The sequence below is a fragment of the Pithys albifrons genome, chromosome 3 (genome assembly GCF_047495875.1).
Source record: "Pithys albifrons albifrons isolate INPA30051 chromosome 3, PitAlb_v1, whole genome shotgun sequence".
Taxonomy (NCBI): domain Eukaryota; kingdom Metazoa; phylum Chordata; class Aves; order Passeriformes; family Thamnophilidae; genus Pithys; species Pithys albifrons.
Genome location: NC_092460.1, coordinates 16,966,022 through 16,988,741, shown reverse-complemented (window position 1 = coordinate 16,988,741; position 22,720 = coordinate 16,966,022). Strand labels below are relative to the sequence as shown.

At 43.0% G+C, this 22,720-nt stretch overlaps 1 protein-coding gene across 2 annotated transcripts in view; it reads right to left on the bottom strand.

The window, feature by feature from the left end:
* Positions 1–213: 213 nt before the first annotated feature.
* The window catches only part of USP4 (ubiquitin specific peptidase 4), a 33,835-nt gene continuing 11,328 nt past the window's right edge, over positions 214–22,720 (bottom strand). The window contains exons 7-22 of one of the 2 annotated variants that reach the window (XM_071550742.1): positions 21,532–21,675; positions 20,194–20,311; positions 18,816–18,989; positions 18,021–18,179; positions 16,320–16,544; positions 15,477–15,560; positions 14,392–14,486; positions 6,581–6,772; positions 5,951–6,039; positions 4,839–5,054; positions 4,690–4,760; positions 3,999–4,114; positions 3,021–3,170; positions 2,209–2,312; positions 671–759; positions 214–548 (exon numbers count right to left, since the gene is read on the bottom strand). In XM_071550742.1, coding sequence (XP_071406843.1) covers positions 447–548; positions 671–759; positions 2,209–2,312; positions 3,021–3,170; positions 3,999–4,114; positions 4,690–4,760; positions 4,839–5,054; positions 5,951–6,039; positions 6,581–6,772; positions 14,392–14,486; positions 15,477–15,560; positions 16,320–16,544; positions 18,021–18,179; positions 18,816–18,989; positions 20,194–20,311; positions 21,532–21,675 — 2,128 coding nt within the window. In that variant the 3' untranslated portion in view covers positions 214–446. The remainder of the gene's footprint in view (positions 549–670; positions 760–2,208; positions 2,313–3,020; positions 3,171–3,998; positions 4,115–4,689; positions 4,761–4,838; positions 5,055–5,950; positions 6,040–6,580; positions 6,773–14,391; positions 14,487–15,476; positions 15,561–16,319; positions 16,545–18,020; positions 18,180–18,815; positions 18,990–20,193; positions 20,312–21,531; positions 21,676–22,720) is intronic. The other variant, XM_071550743.1, reaches the window with a different exon arrangement.

Below are 22,720 nucleotides of genomic sequence, written 5' to 3'. Positions count from 1 at the left end.
AGGGTGAAAGCAACACTAGAGTTGGCAGGAAGCCTCAGTGCCGATTCACAGAATCGTACCCACCAGACTCCTCCACAGGCCCCTCAAGGCTCAGCTATGACTGGCCTCCAGCTCACACTGCCCTCTCCCAACCCCACCTACAACCCTCAGCCCAAGAACCACAGCACCAGCATGGCTCAGCCCCAACCCCTGCCTCTAGCCACACAGCTCAGCCAGATTTTAAAAAGAACTTTATTGAAGCTCCAATATATATTATTTTTGGCCTCTAAATACCCAAGTGTCAGCACCTATTCCTGGGTCTCCAGTGCTACTCTGTAACCTCCAGCACTGAAACTTTCAGTGCTCAATCTTCTGCTTTTAACCCCTACAGAAGGAAGGAAAATTTTCAGACGCCTCAGGCATTGCTTTAGAAGAGGAACTGCTACCATGGTGGCTGGAGGTGATGCTTAGTTGGTATCCATGCCATCACATTCTTCTTGGGGAGGACATGAGGCAGTATGTTCCTCGTTGTTTCGGCGCTGATAAAACAGCACATATGCAGCTTTTGTCTACCAAACAAAAAGAAAACCCATCTGAAATCATTGACACAGCTTGGCTGGAAATGTCATGCCCAAAGCAGGGGACCACACTCTCAGCACAGACTCCGAATAGCCTCAGGTCAAATACTCACCACTATTTGGTCTTCCGAAGCCACTGATACGCTGCTGTCATCGAAGTAGTACCACTTGTCGTTCACTTTGTTCTTTGCATAGGCAGTGTCTGTCAGGGGGAGAAACAGCTCAGAACTCTGGGGAAGACAGCAGGGAACACACACCAGCCTCGCTGGATGGGTGACAATCAGGACTCCAACCGTGTGTGCACAGAACACCAGGAGCCAGCCTTGACATTCCCCACCCCAAGCCTAGTTCACCAACATACACATCATCTACAACAGGCTGGCCAGCCCAGCCAGTCTGGGACCATGTCCCACATACCAGACTTACCCCTGACACCTGAGATACAGGGCAACAACACTTAGGAAAAGAATTACAGTGTTTTGTTCACCTGCCTTGAGCCAGAGCTTTCCGAAACACATAGTTTAAGATTCTGCATTTTCACATGAAAGAGAAGTTTTCTGTTGATGATGGATCTGACCCAGTGCTTGCAAGAGTTCTCACTCAAGGGGGAATTTCAAAGCTCTGCAAAGTCTCTTCCTGTCAAGACTTCTGTGACTGTGATCCCCAGTATCTGAGCATATCTCCTGTCAGATATGAGTGCTCATCATTCCCCTACAGTAAAATGTCTCTGGGTGGTTCTACAAGTGTCAGCTACAACAGGGACCTACATGGACACCTGGTACAGGAACCTGCCTACAGGCACATTTCATCACACTGCAGCAAACCAGCGACAGAACACACGGACTCCTCACGTATCTGACTTATCATATAACAAAGTGACTTTTCCTCCTGATGGGATGACATTTTCCCTGCTATGTCAGCCCTTGCCAGTGAGATGTTCTACTGCAAGCCAGTGCCAGCTGTCCCACCTAGAGGTCCCACCTAGAGGTCCCAAGAACTACACATTTTTTGGCTTTAGAGAAAAGCCTGGAACAAAGGAAAACAAAAGGGGAAAAGAACTGCTTTAAACTGCTCTTGCAGCAAACAGAATTCAGGATAGGAAATGCAGAAGGCATCAGCTTCATGGCAAGATATGGCCCCTGTTCTGACCTACAGGTGACTGCAGCTCCTTGGATTGTGTCTGACCACCATGTAAGGAATGCTGTATGCCCATGGGACAAGGGGCTGGCCTCTGGCACACTGCAGAGCAACCAGCTGTGCCCTGGAACTGACCAGACAGCTTATGCTGAAGATGATCCTCCCAGCACTCTCCAGTAAGAAGTTCATTTTCACAAGTTCAGGTTCAGCAATGAAAAATCTCAACTCCACTCGTAAACCGGAGAACCACATCACACACACTAAGGACTACTAACCAGGGTCCCACAGAAATCAGTCAGACCTCAGGCAGTTGCAAAGCACACAAACTGGGTATCCGCCCTACAGATCCTATTACCTCGCAATATGATATTTACTTGCACACAGAACACAGGTATATTGTGGGGACCAGACACCCTTGGTGAGGGCTCCTGCAGGTGTCCAACACACAGAGCCCTCCCAGGACCCCTCTGCCCATGTTTCCTTGAGCACAAAGCACACAGCAGCAGTTACTCACAGTGGCCCACTCCCATGGCTCCATAGTGATTGGAAACTGCAATGAGGTCATACACATACGAGCCTGCTCTTGGGTCACACACGAACTCAGACATGTTTAAACCCCTGGAAAGAAATCGAAAAGTCTTAGTACTGCAGTAACCAGCACCTTTTAGGAAGAGATGCATGGCCCCAGTGAAGCTCTGCAAGAAGGCAGCACTGGGGCAGCAGTGCTGCTCTGCTGCTCAAGGGCCAGGCCTTATTAGTGTGAAAACCAGAACTGTCATCCCTCCCACTCAGGACAAGTCCTGGCAAAAACATCAAGCACTGTCAAAAGGTTTAAAGGGAGGTGCTGAATAAAACAGTTCAGTGTGTCCCTGTGTAGGCATGAAAAGTGAGATAGCAGTAGTAACGAATATGCTTCATCCCACAGCAGGATGCTGACAAGCAGAAGCAGAGGGACAAGGCAGGCTTTCATCTTGCACTTGTGCAATACTCAGGACTACAAGCGCAGCTCTGCCCAACAAATTTGGTAAAATCACCACAGAAGTTCTCTTGGTTCAGCAGAATCACATGGTTTGAACGTAATGTCAGAAGAAGCAGTATCTGCTAGTAACTAATGTTCTTGGAGATGTATAGAATTGATTAATCTTAACAAAAACAACCCCTCAAAAAACTAACCAACTCAACTGGTGCTGGCTGTTGAGCTGTTCAAACCCAAAAGGCAGCTGTTCCACTTAGAGTTTTAACAAGCCCACCCAACAGAAACATCAGAAGCAGATTTTTCTTGACCAGCTTCTTTAAGGTCCTCCTGGCTTGAGGGAAGAATCCTACCTGATAGGGAATTCCACAACAGTATCGAGTTTATCCCTCCAGTATCTGCTGTATGAGAAGCGTTTTAAATGCACCACCAAAATCTTGGGCAAAGACCACAAGTCAAACTTCTTTGTGGCCTGTTGATGCTTCTTGCAGTTAGGGCAGTACCTAAGGAAGGAAAAACAAACGAGAAAATTAATAACCACATTAAAATAAAAGCTTCTGACGTTCCATTAAAAATGCCTCACTAGTACAGCACAGCCTCTGCCTTACAGAAGGCACGTTGGCTGTGCAATACATAGGTGAACACATTGAGAAAATTCCAAACTGCAATTTGCTTTCACTTTATAGGCAAAATGCCCCATGGCAAGTGTACTAAATGAAAACTGTACAAAAAATTAACTTTTCTTTCATAACTTAAAAGAAAAAAATTTTAAAGTTCCCATTATGTTTCTGCTTTTACCCTGATGCAGCCCAAATAGGTAACAGTTGCAAAAACATCTATAGCAGATAATCAGAAATTAGTAATAAACAAGGACACTCTAAGTTATTTTCTTACACAGCTACCAAACAACTTCCAAAGATCCTCTGCACACATGGTAATTGCATTTTGGTCACTTGGGATCTGCTGTATCTTGTCGCTCTGGACTAGGGATTTTTGGTAGAGTTGGGAGCAGGTCAGGAGTGGTTCAAGTTAGAAATAAAACAGGATTAAATGCTAAAGTAGCCACATACTTCCACAGTCTGACACTGTCTAGAAGACAGATGTATGCCTGGGAATTGAAAATAACCTGATCTTTAGAAGCTATATGCCCACTGATACTTTGTCTGCAGCCTATGGAGTCAGTGACTTAATACTTATCTGACATAATACTTCTTAGAGGTCTGTCAAATCCAAAAGTAGAGATCTGGGAAATTATCAGAATCTCATGACCAATAACATGAACTCAAATAGTTATGGCATTTTATGATAAACATGCAAACACAGGCTCTTACCACGGGTCGTGTTCACCAAGTGTTTCCATGGTAGTGAAGAGCTCTATGCAGTCTCTGAGAGCTACCACAGCCTTCTTCTTCTGTGGTTGTAGCATGCTCCCATGTTTTTCAAATGCCTAGTGAAAGAGATGGATGCTTTATTCAATTCCACATACCCTGTAATCCTTTACACCACAAAATTAAATGCTCACCTTCCCCTCACTGCCTATTTCTGTCCCCCCTTCCCTAGCCAGACACTTCTCTCAAGCTTCCAGCCACTCCTTTCTTGTGTTACAAACAGTCCATAATAATGTCCTTCCTTCAAAGTTGGTGGGTTTGAGGCTTTTATCATGCCAATAAAAATCGCTTATTCTGTTACAAAAGATGATCCAGCAGAACCCTCACAGAAAAAATACTGAGCTTTCTGTTGGGATCTACAAATTTGGCTTCAGACTTCTTTTGAGTTTTGTTTTGTGACCATGAGCCAGACTACTTAGTTTTGAAATTAAAAGGTCAGCTTTTTTCAGAACACACTAGAAACAGATCAGCAACTACAGATCCATAGACGTTACTACTAAGTATTTTAAGTAAACATATCTCATGTTGCTGACTTCAGTTTTTATGAAGGGAGTTACACCTAATTTCCCCATTTACTGTTAAGTGCCATACAAGTTTACATACAGATTATTTATGAAAAGAGCATACTACAAACCTGTGCCTCCTGTTCATCATAAAGTAGCCTCCGTGTATCAGAATCCCAGTCAACAGCAACTGCAGAAAAAGCTACAAAAAAAAGAAGAGACATTTATTGCAAAGATGTAAGGAGAAGGAAGGAAAAAAAGACAGCAAGAAAATAATTACCATTCAGTTTTAAGAGTTTTCCTTCAACAATGGAGTTTATCTCAGAAGTCCCAGAGGAATTCACAAGGCTGAAGGTGAAATGCTGCTTCTTGCAAGGCTGCAGGTCTCTTCCTGCCTCCACCTGCATACAACCCTCAGAGTGGCAGGGATCAACTTCAGACGGCTTTTCCTTGCCTTCCTCTCCTCCGTCCTGATGCTCCATCTCTTCAATGTCACCTGGCAAAATTTAAAACAAGCACAATATTAAGGGGCTTCAGTGAAAGTTTAGCCTGACACCTCCCACGGACAGCTGTTTGCACCAGCCTGTGTGACACACACCAGCTGCTTGGCAAGTAATGAAAAGGCACAGAAACAGAAACCTCCATCTGAAGTTGCATTTTTCCCTTTAGCAGATGCCAGGTAATGTGCTGGACTTTATATCTTAGAATCATCAGATATGATGGAGAGTGCTCAGCTCACAGTAGGTTAACAATGACACCTTCTAACAGCACACCCTAAGAAACATCCCCAAGAGAAAATGAACGAAGTTGCAGTTGGGGGTCTTTACAGAAGGGAATATTTAAGTGTCCAAGAAAGTTATTTCCATTCCTAGGAAAAAATAGGCAGATTTTTTTCCCCATTTAACTTATTCCAGTTGTTACTCTCAGGGCTCCACAAGTGATTCAAAGAAGAAAGGGAAACATGCATTTGCCTTGAGCATTAACAGTTTCCTAGTAAGCATCTCGTCTAGGGATGAGACCTCATGCTTCTACACCCTCCAAGAGAAAATACCATTTCCACTTTATTTCTCCACACTTTTTTTTGTGCCCTAACAGGCCAGTTCCCATCACCAAAGGACGTATCAGAAAAGGAGCACCTCACAGGTAAGCAAGGACTGTGATGAATGCACACCACACCTTGTTCTCCAGCTGCCTCACACACACCTGATCATCCTAGGAAGGAAGATGCTTTTTCTTCCCAACCCATGCAGAAGTCCTACACAACAGTGTAGTTTAATCATGGTGAAGAAACAATCTGGTGGAGCTTAAGCTAAATATATGCAGAACAAACCAAATGCTAATAAAAAGCTTACAGAGCTGAAAAGCTTCCAACCAATTTTGAAAGGACTTTACCTTCAACCACACCATTGGAGCCATTGCAGGTTCCTCTGTCTGGGCAGGGTGTGGAGTACTCTTCTGCCAAAGGGAGTTTCACGTAGCGGCTAAAGAGAGGGGATATGTTTATCACACAACTGGATTGAAGCTGTACATCACAACAGCAGCACCCCTCTGTCATCAGTTCTTGCTCCCAGTCCCCCTCAGCAAACCAGAACTTGTCCTGTACAGCAGCATTTATAGGCCAAGAATCCTCAGAATGAATCAAACAACTCAGTAAGTCTCTGTTTTCACTGCTGGTTCCAAGTTTTCTTGGCAATAGACTGAAAAGGCAAAAGCAAGTTATGGTGCCTCATCTGTGAGCCCTGAAAACGTGGCCCAAGTTCTGCTCCTGACCTGTTTTGCAACACTGAGCAAACACCTCCCCTTCTGACCATGACCAGATTTTACAGAGCCCAAAAAAACAGGACCTTGAAATGTCCCTGGGTCCTCCAGACACTAATGCAACACAAATCCTGGTTTATACGTCCCACACAAATCAAGGAAAATTCTTCCTGCTAACAAGGATGCAGTAATCCTATTACAGTGTAATTGAATAAGTGACCTCTAGAACTTGCCATAGGATTCAAAGGTACAGACATGACTTACCTGATCTGCTCCAAGACCACATTGTACAGGTGATCCACAGTGAGCTTGTGTTTCGGCACAGATATCAGCAGTGGCTGCCCAAAGAGCACAGTCCCTGCAGTGCTGCTGGGTTGCCTCATTGTCTTCTCCCGAAAGTAAATGGAGAGAGTAACGTGCTCCGAGCCATCCTCATGGGGTTTGCGAACTTCATACCTGTTCAAAAGACGGGTATTTCCACAGGTTACTTGCACTGCCAAGCAGCGCAGAAGGTAGAACCAACATGAACTCAGTCCAGCAAGACACTCCAGCAGGTACAGAAGGGCTGTACTCTCTTCTGCTGTAACAGAGCAGTTTCCTGAACACTCCCCACAGCTCACAGTGGCACAGGATACAGACCTGCCGCCAACTCAGCTACCACTTGCCCTCTGTATTCTTAATTCAAATCCCTACTGCCACTCACCTCCCAAGATACTACCCTGACAACTACAAGGTGCTTCAATCAGATCACAGCATCAGTAAAAATATTAAATGAACTTTGAAATCCCTCTGACAGTGTTTGTTTCTCCTGGAGAAAGAAACCCTCTTCATTCCCTGGGTCTTGCATTCACCCAGCCTGAGCTCACGTCATTGGGTAGCCAACATTTCAGAAAACCAAGAGTTTGGAAACATCTGCTTCACAGAAAAATCCAAGGACAGTAAACAAACAAGAAATATTCTGGAAGACAACAAACAGCTAGGGAGAGAGATACTTGCTGATGTCAAAGTCAAAAGAAACCACGTGGTGCAACACTATCACACCGTTTGCTTCAGGGCTATTCATTACATAAGGTTCATTTTTGGGAATGCTAAGTCACTGCTCTCTAATTTGGTGAGTCACCTGTCTCAGAATTATCTTAAAACTGAAAGAAGAGTTCAATGAAAGGTGTTACTACACATAATGACCAAGACCACAATCACGTATCTGAATGCAGTAAATTCTTAACAGTCCTCTTACATTAGACAAGCCACTTCCCTTCTCTCAAGAGCTGAGAAATATTTTTATTTCTGTGTTCAGAATGGCCTTGTAGAGCAGGGAAGAGAATAAATTTCAGAGTTGTAGTTCTGGTCCACCCTACTTAAATGAAAAAAGATCCCATCCTGGGGCTTGCCCTGAGTCAGTAGAATATATGAAGGAAAACATCCTTCCAGAGAGTCCCAGCCCAGCCCACCAAGAGCACAAGAGCCCAGAATCAGCACAAGACAGTCCCGTGCCAGGGGCTGTGTGGAGGTTTTCCAGGCTGTCACTGATACTCAATTGGACACCAGCACTGCATACAGCTCACACTTTATAAATTTTCCTGAGAAATTGCACCACAAAGAGGTGAATTATTTTTCTTAGTACTGTCTAAGTAAGAAAAGGCCATAGTCAGTCCCAGAACAAGGTCTGTGAGTAACTCCAGGTCCTATGAGCCCCTCAGGCTGGACTCCTGTAACACAGATCAGTACCTGACACTCCTGTGACTGCCTCTCATACCACCTACACTGTGCTCTGCAGGCAGCAATGCAGCCCCCATTTACACTCCACCCTCCAGCAGGTGAATGAAGCCCTGCTCATAAAATGGAACAGATGGGACAGAGAGAAAAAGCTGCTATGAGAGGCAGGAGTCCTCCACCACAAATAGCCAGCGTGCTGCACCCCACAGCTCTGCACAGGAGCATCTTGCACACTTCTCACCAAAGCACCACAGATTTGGTTTTTCCAGGGCCCCTCTACCCACTCCACCTCAGAACAGCTTTTACATACTAGTACTGGAAGTAAATATCGGACTCAGGATCTGTCATTTTTCTGATCTCTTGAGCAACAGCTCAAACATTCCTTGTTAAAAAAAAATCTAAGTTTAAGTACTTTCTGTACAATTTAAGGACAGCTATAGAGCTGATACTGGGAATTACTGGACAATACACCCTCATTCTGTATCTTACTACTTAACTGAAATAATAGAACATGAAGATGATGCTACTCCAAACTACACATGGTTGTAAAAGTCAGACACATCAGCTGAGTTGCTACCACAGTGCAAGATATGGGCCTGGCTGCCTTTATAATTCCCAACAACTCTGAAAAGTGCCCAAAAACTGGTAAGCAATAGGGTAGAACTTGACCAGTCTTTATCAGCTTTAAGAAGGCTTCAGGTCTGTGACTACAATTCAGAAAGGAGGCAGTGAGCAATGAGGGAACTTTTGTTTCCTTGCACACTGACATTAAGCAAGTGCACAGGAGCATGGGAAGCTACAGAAAACCAGGTAGAGCTACTTGAAAGGGTACAGAAAGCAAAAAATACTCTGAGCTAAACACCAGGCTAATATATAGGTTGCATGTTACTGCAACATTCCCTCTGGAGCGCTGGGATCTATGATATTAACTCCAGCTGCAAATACACTGTGTGGATCACAAGTCAGTCTACAGCAACAACCAAGAAGTCTATTTTGTAAGAGAATGGAGAAGGGCAGGAACAAATGGCACGGCAGAAGCCAACAAACAGATCTGTCTGAACAGGGGCACTACTGCACACCCACCCAGAGACGCTGCTGCGAAATCACAACAGGCTCAAAAGCAGACAGTAAGAATAAACAGAGGATTGGGAAACACTGGGAAAAACTGCTGCACATATTTTGATCTCTTCTAGGAAGTGGAGATACTCCTAATCTTTTTCTTTCATAATACCAGAACACACACGGACGAGGAAACGATAAGAGAATGCAAATGCCATTTTAAAATTTCTTTTTATAGGTTAGCTTGCCCTGTAGAAGTTGGTCACAGGATTTTCCGAGTCTTGCAGTACAATAAGAGTAAAAATTATGAGGGAATTCAACCAGAAAGATTTTTACAAAGCTTAAAAAAATACGATTTCATTGTGGAAAGGACAAGAACTTTCATTTTAAACAAGAAAACCCAATTTCAGCAAGTGTGAACAAACTTTCCAGATCAGTCTGCTGCAAGATCTCACCATCTCAGCTGCTTCATATAAAACTACTGGACTAGCTAGTCTGATGACCTCATCAACTCAGTTCAATAATTGCTGTAGCCTCAGTCCCATCAACAAACCTGACATTTCTGCAGCCAGTCAGTTATAGTTTTTCAAGACCATGAACTCACCTAAATGCAACACACAGCATATTGTAAGAGAAGGAGGAAAGCATGGCATGTAGGGCAAAACTAAGTATATCCTACTCAAATACGCACACTGAGGTTAAAGGTGACCTGCAAATCAATTTGTGAAACTTTCACCAATGTAGGCAATACATGTTATATAATAACGCCCCATTAACCAGGCTAAGAGAACAGCAGGATCCAGTTTATTCATCAAAACAGTCGTCATCTTAGTTCTTGAAAACTAAGAACTACCAAGAGTGATATCCTTGAAATGGGCCGTGGAGTTTGTTTTCCAGTGGCACTTACCTGACCCCTGGTACCGGCTCCAAGCTCCAGCAGGATCCCTGGTGATGGGATATCACCAGCAAGGTGCATGCCTGGGGGTTACATTGGAGCAGGAGCCGGAGGTCCTAGTGGGGCTGGACTTCCAGAACCTAAGGAAAAGAAACACTAAGTGTTTGGGTTGTGTGTTGAATGCTGTTCTCTGCTTGGCCTGGGGAATGAGACCATTCAGCACAAACACTGAACCAATGTCATTAAATTGATTTGCAGACCAGCTTTATGTGAGTGAGTCCTGACCATTTGCCACAGACCTCCCTGTCCTGCCACAGAACAAGATGCTTCAAGATAATCGTTTCCAACACTGTGAGAAGTCATCCTGTCAGTGATTTTCCTCAAGGCTTCCACCAACCCCCTACCTCTCTGCATTTCACCTCTTCTCTGATGATAAATATTAACACATCTTACACCAGGACTAGCCAGCATTTCCAAGTCTATCATGATGAGAAAGATACGAGTGCAAAGCTTCATGAAAGAACAGGCTTGGAGAAGTCTACACCCAAATTCTCCTCCCATTTCAGGTGACTTGGAGAGGAAAACATGCAGTTTTGTCCTCTTGTGTAAAATGACAGCTTCATTTTGGGATGCATCTCAGAGTTACCTAAAGTCACTTAGATATCAAGAAGCCCAGTAATATTTGCATCTTTTCTTTCTGAAGTTTTACTATCAGAGAGCACAACAGCTCACCACAAGAATGCATGAGAAACTGAGCAGCTGAAAGGGAAAATGTGTTGTAGCCATTCAGAGCACATTTTTGTTTTCCACATTTGAATCCATTCAGCTTAAATTCCAAATGGAGTCTAATTCTTGACCCCCTCCTCAGCCCCCAGATTCAGCATCTCCCACCACTTTAGAGGGACATGAAAATTCACAATACATGTCTCAAGATGTCCAAGATGCCCTGCAAAAATCAGAAGGCTGATCATGTGTTCTCTCATAACCCTAAGTGAAAGCAAGAAAAGACGACAGATTTCCAACCACTGAAGTCACCAAAAAAGGTGCAAGCTCGATATTCCATACATTCCACATCCCTGCTGGGGGCTCAGACCTCCTGCAGCGTTGGAATCTTTGAATTTGCAATTGAGATGTGTTGCCAGCTGGCCAGTGCACAATGCTCTAAAATCACAAGTCTGTCAAACCACAGGGATCTTTCACATGCAGACCCAGGTCTGACTCTTGCTTTGAGCAAGGCAAACCTGCAGAAATACTGTAAGAGACTGGCATTTATATTTTTTTTTCAATCCTAAGACAACTTTAAGGTGATTCTAAGAAACACAGGGAAGGAAAGAACAGCCAGTTTAAGTTACAACCAGACCCTAAAGCCTCAGAACCATTGAAACAACTGGATTCTGTACAGAAGACAGACACACAGGTGGGAGATCTGCTGGACTCTGAGCAATGTCCTGTTCAGAGGGGGACAAGGAGATCAAGAACAAAGGAACAACTGGATGGCAGCTGCTCATAAAATCAGAGCCTGAGGGTCTTGCACTCTCCCATCACTACATTCTTTGCATTCTCAGAGTTCAGCAAACAACCACAGAAAATTACTAACACAACCTTGGTTTGCCTCTGCCAGTGGAAAGGGGGAGTGCTTTTCAGGGGAGGAAACTGTTCTACCTTCAAAAAGATGATTGAAACACCAGCACAGAAAGGTGCAGTCTTCAGTTCATCACAGCTTCTCTCAGAACTCACTCAGTGTGGCCATCACGAAGCAACAAATGAAAAGACCTGAGAGCACACTCAAATTAAAAGACAAGGCACCAAAATCCTTCAGGAAAAGACCTCAAAAATCACTAAGACCCACTGAGCCATCTGTAAAACATGAAAATATAAGCTTGGGGAACGTACATGTAAGTTTTGGGAAAATACTCCTGAGAAATCTGTTTCTGAATATCTCATACTGATTTTACTATTTTGGATCACTTAATTCTTCAGACTCTGTTTTCTAACCAGTGAAAGGAACTTAGCTCCTAACTTCAATTACTTAAAACAAGGAGTGAGATGTACACATTACAGTTTGCCAACAGGGAATTCTTGCCACTGGACACTGCTGGAAAATAAGAGCATATGATGAGTATATAAAAGAGACAGGATGAATAAAACATCAATTAGGAAAGATCATAGGATAAATGAAAAGAAAAAATGGAAAACACTTCCTGAAAGGAGAAACTAAAGAACATATAAAATATGCTGTAACAGGGGGAAAAAACAAAAAAAAAAACCTTCAGCATACCCTTCATGTGGTCAGTTTGAAAGAGCACAATGAACCACAAACCCAACACTGCTGGTCTTACATTCAACCAAGTTCTTTCAGGAACAATTTCCAAAGTGTCTCCCAGTGCCACCACAGTCACAGCCAGCTGACCTCAGGCTGTACAACCAACAGCAAAAGGGTAAAAGTCCCTAAGGTATGACTCCAAACTGCAGTTCAGAAATCCCAAGCTGAAGACCCACCCTGAACGATCCCACTTTGGTCCCAACCTTAACACAAACCAGTGTACTGTCAGTCCCTCCTTCCACACCTACTTCAGCAGATACAAGACCTTAACAGATGGAAAATGAATAGAATTCAAGAACCTCCACGCTGCCATTACCATTTCCTGAATGATATAACTAAAATTTAGAACACGTAAGTGCAGACTTTTTATAACCAGCCAAGGTAGGTCCACACAGAAAGTAATTATGGATTTGCTTTTAAAGAAGCTTTGCTCTTTATGAACAAGTGTTTCTCTCTTGTGTTTTTGAGACAAGACTTCCTTTCAATAAAAGAATGCTGGTTTTTAGCTGTAGTTAGAATATTACTTTATAGATCATTTTCCTGGCAGAAACACCCATTAAAGGGACTTCCTATGACCAGCTTTTTCCTAGATCTTGCCCTGGTGCCTGGCTGTTTGCTCTTTCCTCTCAGTGCTGAAAAGATCTTGGAGGGTGTACAGGGAAAAACAGGATTTGCAGAACTTCCTCCTGCTACCTCTCCTCTTACTTGGAGGGTTATTTTTAACTCAGGTCAGTTCATTCACTATGACTCGCAGCATCACCTCGTTTACAGCTGCCCTGCACATAAAAGGATGTAGGAATTACAAAGGAAAATGCAATTTGAGCTGCAGTTCAGCCAATGCTTTCCCCATACCCCAGAGCAGACCTGTTTCAGACAGTTGTTTTCTGTGGAGGGTTATGCTGTTTTGCCTGTATGAAAGCAGGGTGGATTTGCAATTACCATTGTAATATCACACTTCTTATTTTACAGTGTTTTACTGGCTTTGGAGACAGACAGAGTTACAAACTAACACTTTCCAACACCCTCCCAAACAGATTTCACAGAAGCCAAATGTCCTTCCCAGGCATCCTGACTGGTCACACCTTTAGATGCAACTGAAAACAACAATGTAGAATTTCAGAAAAACTCCTACACTGCATCTCAGCAAAGAGGTCACAACAGAGGGTGTGACAAAAGAGCACCAAGCAGGTCACAGCATCCCACCCAGTGAAAGACTCCCAGTGCACCAGAGGATATGAATGCACATCTTCACACTGATCCAACAATTTCATGGAAGCAACACTCTTGCACTGGAATGCTGTCACATGAGGAAGTCTGAACCTGTGATGGAGAGCTGGATCTGACCTTTCATACCCCAGTTGTGAGCCATAAAGCCCATTTTGCACTGAGCACACAAAATTTTTCAATTTCCAGCTGCAACAGAGGAACAAGACTTTTGTTTTCCCCACTGGATTTCAGAGATGACTGGAGATATCTCATCCATCACTCACATGCAGAACATCAAGCACAACCAAATCCTCATCTTCACCAAGGTCCTCAACAACCACATTTAAGACACAAATAATGTTTAGCACCGGTCAAGAGTTCATAAAGAACCTCCACCCTTGGCTAGCTGGGTGCTGCAACAACCATGATGGATTCTGAAAAGGCAGAGCACAACAGCTTAGACTCCATGCTATCCTGGTAAGAGCTCCAAGGAGGAGGTGATTTGGAACATAAAACCAGTAAGCTTGAGCTGGACTAAAAATACCAGGGAGAGCATAACTGCAATCCAGACATAGATGATTAGCTCTGAAAGAGGCTTGTAGATGTTCTAAACTGCAGAACACAGACCAAACTAAAACTTCATTATTACAGAAGTGTCATGACCTCCTCTGCACTAGAAAAAAATACCTACTAAACACTGCCCATGCTGATCAGCTGGTAGGAGCAGTGCTGCACTACCCCAAGGCATGAAAGAGGTCTACAGGAAGGCTTCGGTCTGGGGAAGGTGGGGAGGGCAGGAATCGGGTTTTATAACCTGAAACCAAAGCAAATGTTTTGAACTATTCTTCACAGGTGGCATCTTCCCACTTTACTCACACAAAGATGTCGTCTTTTGGCATGATATGATTTAAACCTTCATCCATTTGGAAGATTTTGTGGAATCGGTGATTATACACGTCTGTCACCACCATCTAGAACAGCAAGCAATATTTGCAGTGAGATTATCGTAGAAGCTGACATAAATTTAGGCAAACTACCGTTAAATTCAAGCAACAATTTATTCCAGTTCTTTATCAGATTTTTTACCACACTAACATCAGTTGTATTTGTTGAGACTGATCAGAACAACAAAGCAATTAACAGACTGACTTTACACAGGTACTGAAGAGATGCAGCTCCAACTCAGCCTGGTGGAAGCAGCAGCACAGATCCCACATCAAAGTGGCACCAGGCTAGGAATTCATGCATGGATCACGCACATCTGTAATTAACTGAAATAAATTGAAGTGCTACACTGGCATCCAAAAAATACTCCACCAATTACATTCCCTCCGGAAATGACCACTTGATCCTTTTGTTATTAAAAGGACATTCAAGAAGAGGTGGACCCAAAACAGACATTGGACACCTCTCAGTACTAAAAAACTACATTCTCAGGAGTGTTGGGTATGAGGGCTTTCTGTCCCTTCTTTAAACCTCTCTACTGCACTGGAACTATCAGGATAAACACAGATTGTTTCATGCATTAGAATCACAGAATCATTGAATCGATTGGGTTGGAAAAGACCTGTGAGATCATCAAGTCCAACCCTTGGTCCAACTCCAGTCCCTTTACCAGATCATGGCACTCAGTGCCACGGCCAACCTCAGCGTAAAAACCTTCAAGGATGGTGAATCCACCCCCTCTCTGGGCAGCCCATTCCAATGCCTGATTACTCTCTCGGTAACCATTTTTTTTCTGATATCCAACTTAAATTTCCCCTGGAAGAGCTTGAGCTCGTGCCCCCTTGTCCTATTGTCCATTCTTTTCATTTTACAATCAAACAACAGCATTTTAACTTGTTAGGGTTTTGTCATCACTCAATATATTAAGTTCAGCTTATCACCCATCTAAAAGCTAAGCCACTAAAATGCTTCAAGAACAAACATTTATCAAAATTACTGTCTGCATTTATCCTTACATTTTCTGCAGGAACACCGGAGAGTTTGGAAAGCGCTTCACATAGATCCGAGATGGCTCCCATCATCGGCACCACAACCCGGTACTAGAAACAAAGACAACATCGTGCTTACACCAGGCAAAATAAACCCATGCAAGGCAGGGAGCAAGAAAACAGAAACAAAACCTTAAAAACTCCTAAATCTTTAATTTTTAGGAGTCCAGCTCAAGATCAGAGCCACTTCAAGATCTTTTGAATCTCAGTTCTGCCTTACAAAGCAGGGACTTGGAGGGAGTGAAAGCCTTGAACACTTGGCCTTTTACTGTGATCAGGCTCAGCGTAGTAAAACTGAGAAAAAAAAATGACCAGACACAGCAGCTTGCTCAGAACATAAAACTGCTGTTTCTTTATGTGATAAAAACTATATTAGAGCCATTCTCTCCACTGTCACTGGAGGTCAAGTCACAAGTCTTGATGGACATGGAAATATGCCAATCAATTCCTCCAAAATTCCATCAGGGCACTCAGTCACTCTGTTTGGGCCCCCCAGATTTTATGCTTGTCAGGGAAGCACAAGGCTACTTTAGGGATGTGTGAGCCAATTTGTAAAAAAAAAGGGGGGAAATTTAAAATCAATCTATTGAAAAGGCTTTAAAAGCAAACAGGTCATTTTTCTTTTCTCAAAAAGGGATTCTTTTTCATTTCTGCTTGAAATTCAGAAGCCTTACCCATATAGAATTATAGAATATGCTGAGTTGGAAGGGACCCATCAGGATCATGATGTCCAATTGCCCCTGCCAACTTTAAAACCTAAGAGAAGGACTTGGATGACTTAAAGAAACTTGTATGTTCACTATGCCTCACCTGGACAGGTCTGTGCTGTGGGTCTGCATAGACCAGGGTAACTTCCATGAGACGATCCCTCCTTAACGGCAGTGGGAGGGTTAAATAACAGAAAGGGTCAAAGGTCACTGAAACTTTGGAGCATTTGGGACAAACAAGGGTTGACTTGAAAAGACCATGGAAAATGTCCACAATGATAGAATCATTCCTCAGCCTATGATTTTCCCAGGCCTCTTTTGCCACCTCCTAGAAAAATAAAAATAAAAAATTATTAGAAGTTATTTCTTTCAAAGACTCCTGTAACATGGTGAGCACCAGGATCAAAGAAATCTTGTGAAATTGAGACTGATGGGTAAAGTATACAGGAAAGGGGTTTACCAGTATGTCCAGCATAACACACTGGGATTTATTCTCAGTAAAACTAAGGCCTGAATAAAGTCAAATTCAATATATCTCTTTCAGCTGAGTCACTTGATCAGGTATTCCTTGGTGCACACAAGACCAGAAGCATAAATGGAGCCGAGGGGACAGTGACAGGGCCACGTGCTGCTCCTGGGGACAGTGAGCTGCCAGCCAGACACACCCCACTCTTCATGAGGAAGGGACTGCTGTCCCCTGAACTGCACAGGCAGCCACAGCTATAGCTTCCAAAGAAAAAGTAGAGAGGTTTTTCTTCTTGGAAAATGATGTTCCATGTCTCACGTCTAAAAGGAGACAAATTACAATCCCTGCATGACTTTCACAACCTGATTTACGAACTCCTTACTGAAAGATATCTGGGAACTGGCATTTGTCTATTCAGTGCAATCAGAGGCTGCTTTCAGCATGAGACTTTCTGTTTACGATACAATGCCAAATATTTTATATGTATCTCAAGTGAAATAAATGCCATAAATATACAGAGTTTCTGCTTTGCATTCAACCATGTCACTGCAGTTGGAGCTTATTGCTTTGTTCCCAGCTCAGCATCCTGGTTAGAAACAGCAGCATTGTGGGGGGTGTGTATCTCCTACATCAGGGAGAAAAGTATCTAAGAAGGTATCCTGGGCATCCTTTCCATCTGAAAATTATCACCATTTCTTGTAGAGAAAAAAAAAATTAAACATACTACTTCTGTGGTGTTGCCACATGCACTGTATTATGCAAGAAAAGACACACACCCATTGAGAGGAAAACAAGTAGTCACACACACTTCCTAAAACCAGGTTTTGCATCTGGCTTTTCGAGGTTCCTAAAGCACTTTTTCACCTATTACACTCACTCTGGACTCTGCAGTTGTCAGTATGTTGCAGCTATTTATTTGTGACAAGCCATAAAAGCCTGATCAGGGGAGCATGAGTTCACTGAGAGAAACACACTTCACAATTATGTGTCTGATTTTATGTGAGCCTGGTGCTTTGCCAGCTTCAGGGGAACAGAATGTCTGCAAGGGGCTCACGTACCAGTGCTGACTGGGAAGCAGAGGACAGGGAAAAGGCAGGAAATAAAAATGAACAGAAGAGATTTTCGGGCCTCTAAAAGGAAAACCTCATAAAAGAATTACTTTTCTCCATTTAGGCAGAGTGCCACAAAGCATAACAGGGTTCTCCCGTCCCACGTATGCTGCTTTGTAGGGAGGATGTTTGTGTGGCCTGTGAGCAGGAAGGCCAGAAGTGTCCCAGAAGCCAACTAAACACCCTGGAAAGCATGACCTGCCCTATGCCCAAGTAAAGGGCCCCGTACCGAGTCAGGTCTGCCATTGGCATCCTTCAGCTCCAAGTAGGGCTTCTTCTTCACTCTGTTCAAATCCTCGTGCAAGCCATCTAGAAGAAAAGCCAAGAGCTCCTGGGAATCTTGCTGCTGGTATCCTGAAAACTGAGGAGCAAATCGGCCAACCTGTGTCTGAAACAGAAAGGCAAGAGTGAGGGGGGGTCAGCATTACCCATGTCAAAAGAGAGGAATAAAACCACTCAGGTCGTGGCTTTTGCAGAGATCAGCTCCCCACCACCCTGTGCTGGCAGGAGGCCACAGTGAACTGGATGCTAATGCTGTAAAGGGTGCCAGAATAATTTTTCCTTCTACTTTCAGTATTTCAGCAGAAAGCAGCTCTTCACACTAAAGCAATGAGAACATTCCATCAAGAATCCACGTTATAGGATGCTGGGGATGCATTTTGTTCTCCACTTTATTGTTTCATTTTTTAGATTTGTAACTTGCACATCTTTTCTCACTGATCAAAGCTCACAGCTTGCAATTCACATGACTTGGCCTAGTTTTGTAGCAAAGATCATTCTGATGCATCTGTAAACAGTTCTCAGGCTGGGAGGTCATTTACTAAGTAATATTAAAAGCAGCAACCAACTCTGAGGGATGACACTACTCACTGGCAAGCTCCTGCCTGAAAAGCATTTATACAAAACATGAAACAACACTGAAGCAATTCTGTTCTTACTTCTTTCATAACAGCAAAATGTGTGACGAGCACATGAGCTTTCACTGCTTCTTCTGTCCCAGAGCACAAGAACATGACACACTTACTTTAAACATACGTGGGGCCACATGGGATTGTCTCCCAGACCACATCTGTTTGATGAGCTCTGCGTAGGCTTCTGCAATTTCTCCCCTCATCCCCAGTGGGTTGTTCTGATTTATCTCAGCTTCATATTTATCTTCCAGGAAATAGTCAGTCAGAGGAGGAGTATTGCTCAGACACTGAGAAAGCATTAAGAGAATGAACTTACTGCACAGGGCAATAAATTCATGTGACAATGAAATAACAAATCCAAATTTCACGTCAGACCTGTACCAAGTTAACAAAACTGGTGACTTAATCTGAGTGTGTGTTTAGTTAAAAAAAAAGAAAATAATTAAGACAGATACTTGTATTTGAAAGACTGATGTCTAGAAAATTAAAGTCTAATGGTAAATTCAAGAAAGCAACAGGTCCTTAACATGACTAGTTTGCATGATAAATTAAGATTAAAGTGTGTTTAGATTAAGTTACTTTGATAATAAAAATTAATTTTAGCAATTGACTCTTAGCTATAAAGTCCAAGAAAAGATAAACTGGTTTAAGGTTACCAAGGCACAACTGAAAATAAAGTCATGCTGAACAAAAATCAAAGCAGTCCAAGTTTATTATGGTATCCTGAACACCACATGCATAATGCATTAGTTATTTTAAGACCTGTTTTAGCTTTCAAAGCTACCACAGTGACTGAAGTCACTCCACAGCACTTGTGACACACTACAAGTTTGCCCATTGCTTAAATCAAAGTTCATACAATTTGGTTCATATTTTGTTTTAACTTCTTAGCAAAAAACTACTCCCAACAAGTTTCTGAGCTGTTTAAAATGAAGAAAATAATCCTAAGAAATTAAGTTTAAAAATAAAGAATCAATTATCAGCTTTGTAGAGCTGTGACAACTCAACACCTCACACAATGACCCTGAACCTTTCCTGTGGCCATACATACCCTTATTTTTTCCAGATTCTTCAAACATGGTCTCAGCACTGCAAGCAGTGACCTGGTCATGTTGCTTTTACAGCCCACTCATGTCAAAATGTCCTCCATCCCAGCCCATTTTTGGCAGAGCACAGCACTGGGCCCCTGTGTTACAACTGGGCAGCACCTTTCAGTGCTTCCCCACAGCCTGTTCAGAAGCCACATATTTCAGATGCAGCCCATAATATTGCAAAATGTTTTACAGTACCAGTGTGCTACACATAAGCCAAAATAAATATGAACTGATTTTTTGTCTGTTTTTTTTTATTTTATTTTATGGTGTTTAGGAGGCGCAGTCTTCTCAATGAATCACATCAAACTTCCTTTTATTTTCACTGATTTTACTCCACAATCTCTATGAGATTGATTTTTTTAACTTGATTGTAAAGAGGGCCCTTCCTAATTCCCACCTGTAATGCAGAATTCATGAAGCAGGTGTTTCCAAGGTTACTGAGTCCACAAAGTCCAGGCTGTGACAGGGAAGGACTGTCCCTGCAGTTGTAAGAGTTACACACAAATCCAGAACCTCTGAAAAAAAGGACACAGTGAACTCCACAATGAGTTTACCAAGTCTCAATACTACTTAAAAGTTACATCAAATACAAGTCAAAAACTGCTTAATGAAATTGTTTAACCAGACTTTGTGTTTCTGCTGCTCCATAGTGGCTAATACTGAATACCAGAACATGAAGGGTACGTGCTAACATTGGAAACATTAATCCTTACACAGTCCATTATTAATTTATGTGTCACAGCACATTAATTTCCTCTGTCTGTAAGTACACAGCACACTACCCTTATCCAGCAAGAGTCTATAGAATACACTGTAAGAAGTAACAAGAAAATGCTGATCTGTACCTGGAAAGGTTTCTACCACAATGGCAGATAGGGAGGAGAATATAATCCCTTCCCTCATTGTAGTAGTTTTGGCTTTAGTCAGCATAGGTCCCCATTTAGGCCTCAGTTTTTAGCAGGCCTCAAAGGTTGTGACACAGATTAGAGGGGACAGGCATCATCTGACTTAAGCAGCCATAGAGGTATTTCATATCATCTGACATCATCAGGAAGTGTCGGGGAGTATAACAAGCAAGGTGGGAGGAGTCTCTGGTCTCTTCGGTCCATGCTTCTGACCAGGACGGTTCCCGCTCCCTGACTGCTGATATCAGGCCCTCCTGCCGGTCGGCACGTCTGCTTAGCCGGGGACGTGAGCACATTCCGGTTAATTCCTCTTTCCCTCTTGCTGGGAGGTTTCCTCTGGGGAGGGGGTTTGGTTGGTTTGGAGTTTCACCTGTTAGCTGGGGCGACCTCGGTGAGCCTGTTGTTGTTTCCTGTCACTATGTGCTATTTCATATTCTGTGTTAAGCTCTCCTCTTCTCTGTATAAATATAAAAACCTCACTGTGTTTAAAGCCTCGTTTCTGCTGTTTTCCCTCACTCTCCTGCTCTGGGAGTGGACTTTTTGACTGGGTACCAGGCAGTTGGCATTTTGCCAGCTCAAACTATAACACTCATACACCCAATCCTCTCAAAATCAGGCAGTGCTTAGGCAGTTAGTAAGCTCTGGAACTTCTGCAAGTGAGCAAGGAACACCAGAAGGCAGTGGTTTCAGAGAGCAAAGTCTGATAAACAGGTACACAAGAGTAGTAGAACTCCTCATGGGGCACCATCGCTCTTTTTCTATGCTGGCAAGGATGCAAGGGATTATTCACACAAAGGACAGAGAAACAAAAAGAACATTCCTGCTCTTACCCCCTGCCCAGGTGGGAGCTGTTCAGTCCATAGGAGTTACTGCTATCACCGTTAGTAATGACAGAAGTGGCAGACACTGAGGAGTAAGAACTTGATGATGATTTTGAAGAGGTAGTAAAGTTTCTGCTAGTTGCAGTGCTTGATCTGGGAGAAAGGAAAAAGAAGGAGAAACAGTGCTACTATTTTTTTGACCCCCAACCCAACCTTCCACAAAACTCCAAGGATTTGCCACGCTACAATTAGTTACCCCACACAGACTTTACTGCTTTGATTGTGCAACCACATTCCAAACAGGTGTCTGGAACAGAAGCACCAGGAAAAAAAGTATCAGAGGCAGGAGCAACAATCCTTGCTTAAAGCAAAATATGGGTCCCAGACAGAAATCAGTAGCCATCCAGATGGTGTGAGTGAGAGGGAGCAACAAGCTTTATGTTTATGAGTAAATCACCTGGAAACAAGAAGCAAGCAAACCCCCTCTTAAATCTTAACACCAAAAAACACTCAACCTGCATTAAAAAGTCACAAGGTCAGTCCTTCCCCACCTGACACCCAGACAACCCATTCAAACAGAACATTAGTTAGGAAGAAGATAACCAGGATGGGCACAAAGCAGTTTGTTCCTGATTTAACTACATTGTTGCACAACTACAAGTTGGAGACAAGACACACCACTGTGTACACACAGCATGCACAGCAACCCTCAGCATTGAGACTGCAGATACTGGAACAGATTTAAAAAGCTCACAGGCCTCAAGTCTGTCTGGCTGTGAATCCCACACTACCACTGTCCTGGCCCAGAAAAGAACCAGAACACAAGACCAAGGCAGCACTGAAGTTCAACAATGCCCTGATACAGACAGCTTCATAAAAATGCAAACTTACAAGATAGTAATACACTAACATGTTTAAATAAATTATTTTGACACTAATTAATTTCTCTATAGCAAGAGCTGACTGAGCAACGGTCTATTCTCTCCACCTTTGCCTAAATAAACATGTAAAACCAATGCAGAGTAGAGTGACAGCACAGGGCAGGGCCCTCAAGCTTTAGCTTGTCCATTCACCTTTTTTAATGTGCCCCTTATTCTTGAATTATATAAATTAAAAATACATATTCAGAGCTCAGATGGCACTCAGAAAAACCCCAATATGTTGGAAAACCACTGTGGGGCAAAAACTGCAAGATAAT